Source organism: Megalobrama amblycephala, linkage group LG7 (genome assembly GCF_018812025.1).
Source record: "Megalobrama amblycephala isolate DHTTF-2021 linkage group LG7, ASM1881202v1, whole genome shotgun sequence".
In the NCBI taxonomy this organism is placed as follows: Eukaryota; Metazoa; Chordata; class Actinopteri; order Cypriniformes; family Xenocyprididae; genus Megalobrama; species Megalobrama amblycephala.
The window spans coordinates 16,366,502-16,379,324 of NC_063050.1; the positions used below are offsets into that span (position 1 = coordinate 16,366,502).

Consider the following 12,823-nt stretch of genomic DNA (forward strand, 5'->3'; position numbering starts at 1 on the left):
CCAAAACGCAAGTTTTATGTTTTTAGTTAAAACCTATGTTGTGTAAATGACCCCTTAAATTATATAAAACAGCAGATATAATTTTTTCCCCAAACTTATTATTGTGACACAATCACGCCTTCGCCAGTCTCTCCCTCTCCCATGCTCCTCTGCTTATTAGGGGCTGTTTAAATGACAGCTTTTTCAACTAAAAACAGAAAACGTTTTATGCGTTTTGGCTGCTCATTAACACAACAATAGAGTTTTGGGGGCCTTCAAATGCAACATTTTCAAAATGATACCATTATTGACTGGGTGTAAACTACAAAAACAGTAATTTGTTCAGTCTATAGGTATGTAGTGTTTCTTTTTCAAAGTGTTTCTTGACATTGCCAACTACTGGCCTGGCATGAATAATACAGTGTTCACAAGTTCACACTTACATATAATCAAATATAGTATAAAATATGTGTATTTGGCATGCTGTCCAAGGAGAGGGCTCCAAGCTCGGAATTTGGTCCGAACCCAGAGCACCCCCCCCCCCCCCCCATCCCTGGCTGGGATAGGAATAATCAAGAGTGCGGAGTTGGGGTGGAGGAGGGATGCTGGAAAAACTGTTGTGGAACTGTGGAGGTAAGTCGTCTCTCTATATAACCACCTCTCGTGCTGACTGGATAGATTATCTGAACATGCTCTTCCCAAACTTTGTTAATAAAACAACATGTCATGTTTTTTAATGATTTTCACGGATCTGCGTGAACGTGGGATCATTTTGACAACATTGTTGTTTGTACTTAAAAAACGCAACGTTTTAAGTACACTCTTAACTTAACTCACCTGTTCCCTAACCCTTTAAGTAGTGGTTTGTGTGTATATACAGTACTCAGTTTGTTTAGTCATTGTCAACTTGATCATGTGAACACCCTTCTGTGTACATTTGTAAGTTGTGGACACGGATCGCAGAGAAAACCCTTATTCCTCGTCTGGGTTCGTGTAGAGCCCTTTGAAGCTGCATTGAAACTGCAATTTGGTCCCCGTTGAAGTCCACTATATGGAGAAAAATACTGGAATGTTTTCCTCAAAAACTTCATTTTCTTTTAGCCTGAAGAAAGAAAGACATAAACATCTTGGAAAGCATGGGGTTGAGTAAATTATAAGGAAATTTAAATTCTGGAGTGAACTAATCCTTAAAGTCATTGTGTTTGTGTAACCCCTTCGGTTCTACTCACACCACTCCGAGCGGGATTCGAAACCGACCTTTCCGGCATGGGAGGTGGGGGCATTAACAAGGACCCTAAAGGCCGCAGCCTCTAACATCAGTCGCTAGTGCGCCTCTTGAGGCCAGGTGAGGGAGGTTTACCCACACAGCTCTTACTAACTGGCCTCCATTTCAAGCCCAAAGTTTAGTTCACTTTTGCGCGTACGCAAGGGTCAGCGTACAGTGCGCGTGACGTGAATTTCGTCATCAGAAGAGTATGTGCACTGCCAGATTTTTGTAACCGCGCTTACTTTTCTGTTTTTGCACGCACAGGTCACACATGTGCATTTAATTTTTTGTCAGTAATTAGTTTATCCACAAGGTGGCAACCGTGTCCTGGGGGTGTCGAGTCACAAGGTAGTCAACGAAGAACTGCAAAAACAGAACAGACGGGAACACATGCAAGCTACAGCGACAATAGAGGCCTACATAGACGAGAGATTGTGCGAAGAGGTTAGAAAGTACCCTCATTTGTACAACTGTAGCAAAGATGTTTACATGTATTGTAACCCGTGGCGTGAGATTGCTCAAACCTGCGCATACTTCGAACGCCTGTGTATGCCTACAAGTCGAACGAAGTATGCTTTGCAAGGCTGTGCGTTCGACTGTGTGCGTACACTAGTGTACACGTAAAAAAAAACAAAGTATACCCAGGGCTTTACTCACCCCCCCGCCCTAAACCTCACTCCCATCTGGGTCACAGCACTAATGTAACCCCGGATTTACTCACACTGCTGTGGGAGGATTTGAACCGGAGGATTTGTGGGAGGCAGGTGCGCTAACAAGGACGCTAAAGACCGCAGCCTCTAGTGTCAGTCGCTAGTGCGCCTCTTGAGGCCGGGGGAGTGAGGTTTACCCTCACAGCTCTTACTAACTGGCCTCCGTTAAACTCAATACAATACAATACAATACAATACAATACAGTAAATAAATTAATGACAACTGTTGTCTTTCTGTGTAACTGTATGGCATCCTATATCATGACAGATAGAGGATGTAATATTTTCAGCATTATCTGCAACAGTTCTCTCTCCAACTAGCTGTATTAAAGAGTAAGTTCACCCAAAAATGAAAATAATGTCATTTATTACTCACCCTCATGCCGTTCCACACCCGTAAGACCTTCGTTAATCTTCGGAACACAAATTAAGATATTTTTGTTGAAATCCGATGGCTCAGTGAGGCCTGCGTAGCCAGCAATGACATTTCCTCTTTCAAGATCCATTAATGTACTAAAAACATATTTAAAACAGTTCATGTGAGTACAGTAATTCAATATTAATATTATAAAGCGACGAGAATATTTTTGGTGCGCCGAAAAAAAACAAAATAACGACTTATTTAGTGATGGCCGATTTCAAAACACTGCTTCAGGAAGCATCGGAGCATAATGAATCAGTGTGTCGAATCAGCGGTTCGGAACGCCAAAGTCACGTGATTTCAGCAGTTTGACACGTGATCCGAATCATGATTCGACACAAAAGATTCATAACGCTCCGAAGCTTCCTGAAGCAGTGTTTTGAAATCGGCCATCACTATATAAGTCGTTATTTTGTTTTTTTTTTGGCACACAAATGTATTCTCATCGCTCGTTTACTCACATGAACTAATTTAAATATGTTTTTAGTTCCTTAATGGATCTTGAGAGAGAAAATGTCATTGCTGGCTATGCAGGCCTCACTGAGTCATCAGATTTCAACAAAAAAATATCTTAATTTGCATTCCAAAGATGAACGAAGGTCTTACTGGTGTGGAACGGCATGAGGGTGAGTAATTAATGACAGAATTTTAATTTTTGGGTGAACTAACCCTTTAACTGGCCTGGCTTCAAATCAGTGGCTTACCAGAAAGTAGCTACTTGTAGGCCTGTTTCGTGAATGCATAGCTGTAAAGAGCATTAGATGCCTCATGGCTAATGACCATGTAAACATAGCAGTCGAGAAGGTTCACCGCGAGTGACGTCACGTTCCCTTTCACCCAGTTTCTGCTGCTCGCGCTCTGAGGCGAGGTTACTATCGGTCATTGCAGCACTGCAGAGCGCTGGAAGTCCTTGTTCTCTTTAAACCTGCATCTATCTACGCGGCATTACACTCATAATGTCGTTAAACGTGCGTTTTATACACTTAATTTACTTGATAGTTACACTTGGTTTGATGTTTTGGCCATTGGTTTAGCTAATCGACTTCGCGCAAAGCCAATGAATGAATAGATTTTGGTAAAGAAACGTCGAATAAAATGTAAAACACGTCATTACGTTATTCTGCTCCCGTATTCGGAACTATATTTATCCAGCACCCCCTCCCCCTTCACGGGGTTACTATCGGACAAACCGACTCTTTGTGCTCAGCTGCTGAGAGGAGCCTGAAAATAAGGGAATACTTGCTTCCTTGGCAAAATATTTTGTGCCTACGCATAATTCCATCATTTTAAAGCACATTAGATGCTAAATCTGGGAAAAACCCGCCGCACAAACGCTTTTTTCACCGAGTACGAGCGACTTTGAGGAGATCTCAAGAGCGATATACATTTTTAAAATCTAATAATTGTGTCGCGCTTGCCTTTTAACAGAGATTATTATGATTTAGCAAACGTATTCATAGTGTTTCTGCGTTTAGACCTCCAATTTTTCGTCTCGGGTAGGCCTATCATAACAGACATTTATTAATGAAACCACAATAGTTTTTCCTATCAAAACTCACCAGAAAAGCACGTTTTTTACTTAAAACGTTATAAGCAATGGATCAGTTGTCATGCAAAGGCAACATTTTGCTGCTGTTGAATATTATATTTATCAAAACCGAGGCGCGTGCTCTTAAAAGGGCAACAGCTCTTCACGCTGGGAAGTGTGTCAGTGCCATATAAACTAACTGAAGCTGTAATCAGTTCATCCTCTCGTTACATATCAGTTGATAAGTGACTTATGTTAAGTGCTGTGGCATTGCTTGACAACAAGCAGGTGATGATTAAACCTTATAAAACACTGTGGTAGCCTACAATTATGGCATTGGATGCTAATACCATGAAATGGAATTAAAAATCAGAAAAGCACCATGGTTCTTTTGTCAATTACATGATGCTGAGTAAATAACAAAACTTTTGGGATGAACTATTCCTTTAAGTCTTACCAAAGTCACATGTTTATTGTGTTTACCACAGTCTGAATATGTAGCTTCCTCTCTCAGCTCAGACCCAGCTGTGGTTTCCTTTGCAAAGAGTTTTCACATGTCATTTTGAGATGCTTTGTTTATCTCTGCTAGCTCGCTCACTATCGTTCTCTGTGTCAACCTCACCGTGTCGTCCCTGAGGCTCAACTCCACAATACTGACAGAGGATACTGGGGCAGGAGGGCAGCGTTATCCACTTGGCAGCCTCCCAGCCTTCATAAACACAAAGAGATGATCGGCCTGAAAAACAGGATGAAAGTGCTGATCACATGACCAAAAGCAGAAAAGCCACAATGTTACGTTCCATCAGTTCAAATCAGAATCAATGTGTTCTGTTTGACTGTGTGGTTAGAAACAAATTGCAGGACCTTTAAAACAAAAGGGATTAAAAATTGTGAAAAAATTATGAGACACATTTCATTTATGCATTCACAAACATTGTATTCTAAAATCTTAAAGGATTAGTTCACTTTCAAATGAAAATTAGCCAAAGCAAGGCCAAAGCATCCACATCCATCCATCATAAACCTTCTCCACACGGCTCTGAGGTGTTAATAAAGGCCTTCTGAAGTGAATCGATGCTTTTGTGTAAAAAAATATCCATATTTAACAAGTTATGAAGTAAAATATCTTGCTTCCGCCAGACTGCCTTCCGTATTCAACTTACAAAGAAAGTGTAAAACTCTAGCAGTTAAAAAAGTTGACGCTATATCCTATGCCTTCCCAAATCAACTTACGGAAAAAGCTTAATTGACCTTTTGCGGAGTTTGATTGACAAGTGATCTAACCAATCATAACGCCGAATCCACCATTTTGTCCGACAAACAAAATTGTTCGATTTACATCTTTCTGTGTTTGAAACAACATTCCTTCTGATGTTCATTCATGTTTATTTGATGCTATAAATTAATAGTAGGAAGAGATGATCGGTTCACGAGCTGCTTGAGCTGAGGCTCTACTGCGATCTGTCACGACACTTTAAAGAGCCACAAACCACTTTTTATTGTTCGAATTTCTTAAAAATATTACACAGTTTGAAAGCTTTGAAAGATGTTTTATATCATGCTCAGTGTCCTCTTTGCTCCGCAATGTATTTTACACTGCGTGTGGCGTGACAGCACCATGGCTTGTCGGACAAAGCAACAGTAACTAAGGGGGGCAGGTCTCAGATGCGTCAGGATATTTATTAATATAACTCTGATTATGTTCATCAGAAAGAAGAAAGTCATATACACCTATGATTGCTTGAGGGTGAGTAAAGCTTGGGCTAATTTTCATTTGAAAGTGAACCAATCCTTTAAGATTTTAGAATACAAAAAAAAGTTCCCCATGTGTGATGCGTTCATTAACTACACAAATGCACATCATTAATGGGTAACTTCACAGTTATCTGGACCAGTGATGCAGAAAGTTCAGAGAACACAGAATGCAAGAATAACATTTTAAGAATAGACAAACCAAATACAATATTGTCTGCACAGATTCTATATAAAAAAAACAGAAGTTGTTGTAGACTTTAAACCATCATTGTGCATACTTCTGCCAACTTAGAACTATGCCTTATATTTTGCATGATAGATGGATTTCTAGGACACTTTATCAATTAAATTATAAGCTAGTGCTATCCGTCTTGCTCAGTATCTTCATCCAAGGCCCATGCAACTGGTTGTGTCTAAGTATTTTACAACCTGCCTTCATTTCTCAGAGGTCCTGATGACCTGGAGAGAAGTTTTTTTTTTTTTTTCTCTAAAATCTGTTTCATTCCTATGAGATTTATATGTGTGCAGAAACAAAACTTAAGTTAGTTGATATTTTAGTTTTGGTTTGTTCTGCCTTCTAAGAAAAATAACAATTTACACCAGTCTAATCTAGTTTGCAATCAAAACTTGGTCAGGATGTGAGACCAACTTAAACCAGCAAACCATCTAAAAATTGTTCAGCAGAGATGTCAGATTATGAAATGTACCATGTGCTGGAAAATAAGAATTGACAATCACTTTGACATTTACCAAAGTGCCAGTTAACTGCACCGCTTGTGCACCCCAATTTCAGTGATATCTGCAAAATAATAAAACTTATGTTTACATGCGTTGTAGCTAATTTTATACTACACATATTATAAATTTAATATTAAAATTTATAATATGTGTAGTATAAAATTAGCTACACCGCAAGTAAACATCAGTAAAAACGAATTTTGCGCAATTTCACGTTGCCCTTTTAAGAGCTGTTTTGGGTCCGCACGTGCTTTCCATATATGGAGGCTCGAACACAAACAGCAGCGCTTTTGACCGACAGTAACCTCGCGCATCGCTCTCGCTATAAAAGGATGGAGGAGAGGAAAAAGGTCCGTCCATAAGAGCACAAAACACCAGCACTAGCTACAATATCGCTTTGAGAGCGTTAGAACAGCTGTTTCTCCTCTCGACTCAAAGGGAATTACAGTTTATATGAAATAAGGAATAGCCTAATCATTTCGGAGCAAGAAAAAACGGTGAGTAAAATGTTGAGTTTTCTTCTTTTTTAAGCAATGAGCTCATTTTTTTTTACTAATCCATAGATACATATTTTTGCTTAAACATGCTAATTCTGTCATCATAAACACGCTGTTGTTGTTTGCACAAATTACGTTTTTTTTATCGTAAACATTTGGTGAGTTGTGATGCATTGCATTAAAAGCTTCGTGGCAGTCGTTTATGCTGCAAACTGATTACAGCTGTCATGTTTAATCGCTGAATAATCGTTACACATAAACATATGGATATTTTAACCTGCTACTTCTTTAATCAGAAACGCGCAGTTGTTATTTTTCTTCAGAACTTACACGATGCTGTCTTTTATCGTAAACACTTGATGAGTTGTGATGTATCAAATGCTTCGTGGCAGTTATTTATGTTGAAAAGTTGTGTAGTATGACTGACTATCATTTTCATTCGTATGCTATTGGGATAAAATGACAACTTGAAAAGACAAAGAAGACTGCAAGTGGTCGCGTGTCGCTTCAAGCATCTGCTCGTAACCGAGTGCGCGAAATGACCGAGAGTAACCTCTCCTCTGCGGAACAATGAAAAGCACCCTGAGCTCCTCAACTCTTCTGCATCTTTAAAACATCATGATTATAAACACCTGTGGTGGTAAAACGGCAGTTAAGGTCTTAAGTTCGGTGTATTATAAAATGTCTTTTCGTATTTTGCCCCACAGAAGGAATTCGTGGCAAAGATTGTGTAAACAAATGTATATATGCGGGCTGCTCTTACTCTTACATCATCTTTATGTTACATATTTTAAGTCAGTCGTGATGGACAGGCTTTATTTATCTTGCTTTAACTGCAAAACGAGCACAAAACAACTGGTATTTGGTGCATATGCGCAAGAATTTGTATAGGCTTGTCAGAGTATGAAGCGATATGATAAAGAAAATGGTAAACAAGGAGAAAAATAAGAATATGGACTCGTCCACTAGGGACGCTCTTCATGATGTTATGTTTGAAAAGCACAAGCATAAGATTCACATTACCTAAAACAGATCCATATCAGCACAAACAGTACAAAAACGAAAGATGTAAAACACATAGGCTACTAATGAGTGATACAGACAAATATATGTAATGATACAAGGAGAAATGCACCATGTTCTTTGAAATGTGATATTTATACTAAAGTTGCTTTATGCTTTTCTTGCCAAATGCAACAAAATGGCTTCTTGCATGCTGGTCATGCCACACTGTCTTTGATTTAATTGGTGGACAAAAGTTTTAAACATTAATCAAATGTATACACATCAAAATTACTTTTAAATTAGATATTTAAAACAATCACTAGTCACTAGTCCCAGATTTAAATGCATGTTTTGAAGTGAAAGCAACTTGCTCTGATATATCTTAAAATATGTCTTGTTTTGTCTCAAGATGCACACTTTATGTTTTTTTCTAAGGCACGTTTATTAAAGCTACTTAAATGTCCTATGACCTAATCCTGGCTTAATCTAAGCCTGTCTGTAAAACCAAGCCTTAGTAGTATATAAGTAGTTGTAGTATTTTAATATTTTTGAATAACTTATTAGATCCAAAGAAAAAAATCATGTCATTCACTCTAATATAGCCTGCTTGACTCATACATTTTGTTAGGAATGATAACCATTAAATTTAATATAATTGGAAAATGCATTACTAGACAATTTTATCAAAACACCAGCAGGACATCATGATACATTTATAAATTAGTTTATTATGAAACATACTAACCCACATACTGACACTGTTCTGTTTCCTCTTACTGCTTATAGTTTTCTGATAGCAAGTGAATGTGTCTAACAGATAAGATGAATGACTTGAAGATAAGCTACTGTGTGCCATTGTCAAAACATTGTGTTTGAATGATTATTTTTACCTTGCAAGCTAAAAGTAGGTATGAAACTGAAGTTGCGATAGTCTTTTCTTTCTCAAACAATAAAAAATGTAGGCGGAACTAATGCAGTCACAGTTAACAAAGGTTATTGACGATTTAAAACGTTATCATCTAATGTGATGGCAAATAGGCTTTCCAAATAATGCTAATCAATTTTACACAGGACAATAATAGTAAATTTAACAGGTGGTCACCTTAGGTGGGACTTGATTTTGTCCATGGGGAATTGATTGAATGGTTGTGATTTGCTATTGGTCGATCTCCTGTGAGTGACAGATTGTCAGTAAACGTCATCAGCGAAGATGGCATGAGATATGTCTTTACCTGTATTTGAGTTTCACCACGGGTGAAAAAATTGAGCTTAGCAACATTAGCTTTACATCTCTTTTCTTTGTTTTTTACGACAGTTGCGAGAGGCGGCGCGGACAGTGTGGAGCCGTGGCAAGATGGCTGTCTCCACTCAGTTGGGGTTACTGTTGTGGAAGAACTTCACTTACCGACGGAGACAGACTGTAAGTTCATACCAAAAGCATTGAGATTAACATATTTAACGCATCTTTTACCACTAATCAATCAATTATCAAAAGTACCAATAAAACTAACATTTCATATGCAGCAAAACGAATGCCTGTTGTAACATATGGAGTCCCTAGGCTCCCATTTTTCTGTTGGTGACATCTGTGAGGTTCTGGAGGTCACCAACCCCCGTATTGATAGGATTGAATAAATACATAAATAACAAGACATACTAATTAGTATTTGTGTATACACATTTTATTGTGTAGCTTTTTTAAAGTTGCTGTTGAAGAAACTCTCACTTGTTTGTGAAGTAGTTGTCATTTATGCACATACTTATCAGCTTTTCCTTAAAGAAGTTCAGTAAGAGAATGTACCTCAAAAAGCTGACTAAATGATCATGATATTGGTACGGACAGCACATACATGTACTTGGCACTGAATGTATGAACAGGAGGTTCAGATGCCTTGTCAGCAGGAAGCCCAACAACCATCATGATAAACAGGATTTTCTTGACTTCGCTAGAATAGTTTATTCAGGACCTGTGGAAAGAGAAGAGAAGAAGTTGTGCTGTTGAATTCAAGTTATAAGTTCATAAGGGTGGAACTAAAGCAATCCAGGATGTATATAGTATGGTCAAATGAGTAAATATCACACTGTTGTGTCTGTTCATTTCCAGATTCAGCTGCTGATTGAGATAATATGGCCGCTCTTCATCTTTTTCATCTTGATATCAGTCCGACTCTATTATCCTCCCTACGAGCAACATGAATGTAAGTGGCCTAAGTTGGGCCAACAAACAAACAAACAAACAAACAAACAAACAAACAAACATTTATTTTGCTTTCAATTTTTTTTTTTTTTTTACAACCACAGAATAAATGCAAATGCATCTAATGAGATTTGAGCTTAGGTTAGATAGTGTTTTTCTTGCCCAAAACAGCAAACTGCATATATATATATATGAAGACTTCAGATGCAAAAGCCTCTAAGTGCCGTCTGAAATGTTCTTCTAAATTGAGCATTTTTATCAAGCTTGTATGTTTAGGTTCAGTAATTTCACTTTAATGGCAATTAATAGGTCCTTTTCATTGCCATTTAAGTGAAATAACTGAACATAAATAAATATATATATATATATATATATATATATATATATATATATATATATATATAATAACTACTTTAAAAATACAGAAGGTTTGCACTGTCAATTTAAAATGATCCTAAATACATGTGATTTAATGTCTTGTGTCACTGTGTCTTACTTCATTTGTGTCAATATTTGCTCCTCTTTGGAAATCACACTGTTCCCAGGAGAGGTCAAGGACAGCAAAACAGCTCCAAGAACCGCATGAAATTTGATCTCACAAGATCTCTGAAACACAGTTTTCTTGCAGTGTCAGTTCCTGTACTTTAAACTAAAATAATTAAATGTTAACTATTTTAGAGTTAGTTTTAAACCTGTAAATGAAGACCAGAAGAATAGGACAAAGAAAAATTACAGTATATCTGGTTTGTGTAAACCTACTTTTTTAAACAAAAGGGAAAGAATTTCTGCAGGGATATTTCCAGGAATTATGTAATGAAGAGCAAACTGTAATGTTGTCCATGCACATATTGTGAAATACTTAAACTTTTCATCACACAAACACTATTTAGAACTAATATGACAAAACTTTCGAAAGGAATCAGTTAAAAGCCATCTTGATGATATCCAAAAAATCCTTTAAAGTTAACATGACATGTCTAGTTCAGTCATGAAACTCTAGATGGCACAGGCTGATTTACATGCAATCTACGAGCAATCACATCATTACCACATGGCACAAGCTGATTGGCCTCTGCTGATCCTGAAGCCAATGAGATTGCTTGCTCAACATTTAAATCGTCTGGTTCAGTGTTTGCTGTAAACTAGTTCTACAGTGCGCTATCAGAGATCCTCTGAACCCCTCCACCTCCCCAGCTCCACCTGCCTAGATCTGTTACAGAATTAATTTATGTCTATTTATGCAGCAGCAGCATATCTTACATGCTCACAGCAGTGTGTCTGTGTATCTGTTAGCTGCTAAGATCTGCAGCAGCAATAATCAACAGCAGCAGATCTAGTCCGCCAAGACCAAATACATTAACATTGCCATATTCGTCAACATGCTAAAACTATTTCTAGAGTTGTCATGATTGAAAATAAAATAATACTTGACTTTATTAATGCACATTTGTGGTCTCATTGTGCATGATTAATTTATGCACGTTACTCCAAATAAAATAAACTACATTTTATTGCATTAAATAATTCAGATTACAGAAATATGGTTGCATTTCATTTGTTGTAAATCTGATTGCTTTGTCCTTTTTTTCCCAGGCCACTTTCCCAATAAGGCCATGCCCTCTGCGGGGACTTTACCATGGGTGCAGGGCATCATCTGCAATGCCAACAACCCTTGCTTTCGCTACCCCACCCCTGGAGAGACGCCCGGAGTGGTGGGCAACTTCAATGACTCCATGTAAGTATATCAAGCTTTGGGTCTACATTGGATTTTACAAAATATATATAACTAATATGTGCTATTTTAAAAATGAAACACTTATAGCAAGTTTCCCTCATATGTGTGTCTTTGTCATCATTTACAGCATTTCCCGACTGTTCATCGATGCCAAGAAAATTCTCCTCTACAGCCAACAGGACAAGAGCTTTGAAGGTTTCAAAGGACTTGTACGGGCCTTGAGAAAACTGCAGAGGAAAACTGAAGGTCAGGCACTTTTAAACACCTTTAAAGATGAGCTTTTGTAAAATATGTACACTATCCTTCAAAAGTTTGGGGTCTGTGTTCACCAAGGCTGCATTTTTTTGATCAGAAATGCATTAAAAACAGTAATACTGTGAAATATTATTACAACTTAAAGTAAATGTTTTCTATTTGAATATATTGTAACATGTAATTTATTCCTGTGATCGAAGCTGAATTTTCAGCATCATTACTCCAGTATTCAGTGTCACATGATCCTTCAGAAATCATACTAATATGATGATTTGGTGCTCACAAAACCTTTCTTATTGTTTCTTATTCTTACAGTTGTGCCGCTTCATATATTTGTGGAAACCGTGACGCAATAGAAATTGTTTGTAACATTATAAATGTCTTTACCGTCACTTTTGATCAATTCAAAGTATTAATTTCTTTAAAAAAAATCTTACTGATCCCAAACTTTCTAACACTAGCGTATGTTTCCAAAAACAGCATTGTTATTGCTTCGGTTTGTTGTTAGGACTAAGTATTGTACTAAAAGAATCATTAATGGAATCATTAAGGAATCAGAATCGATAAATGGAATCAGATTCAGAATCTTTTAGAGTTCTCTTCACTACTGCTGAGTCAATGTTTTCTAAGTCTGTTGAGAAAGATCTATATCAATTCCTCGCTTGGTATGTGGTTTCAGTTTCTAAAGTCACTCTGCCACATTTTAGCATTATTTACTCTCTTAAATGCTTCAGTA

The 12,823-nt window shown here is 37.5% G+C and overlaps 1 protein-coding gene across 3 annotated transcripts in view; it reads left to right on the top strand.

Annotated features, from left to right (window-relative positions):
* Positions 1-6,714: 6,714 nt before the first annotated feature.
* The window catches only part of abca1a (ATP-binding cassette, sub-family A (ABC1), member 1A), a 39,222-nt gene continuing 33,113 nt past the window's right edge, over positions 6,715-12,823 (top strand). For all 3 annotated transcript variants that reach the window (XM_048196144.1, XM_048196145.1, XM_048196147.1), the window contains exons 1-5: positions 6,715-6,895; positions 9,216-9,320; positions 10,005-10,098; positions 11,691-11,832; positions 11,960-12,078. In XM_048196144.1, the coding sequence (XP_048052101.1) occupies positions 9,255-9,320; positions 10,005-10,098; positions 11,691-11,832; positions 11,960-12,078 (421 nt within the window). In that variant the 5' untranslated portion in view covers positions 6,715-6,895; positions 9,216-9,254. The remainder of the gene's footprint in view (positions 6,896-9,215; positions 9,321-10,004; positions 10,099-11,690; positions 11,833-11,959; positions 12,079-12,823) is intronic.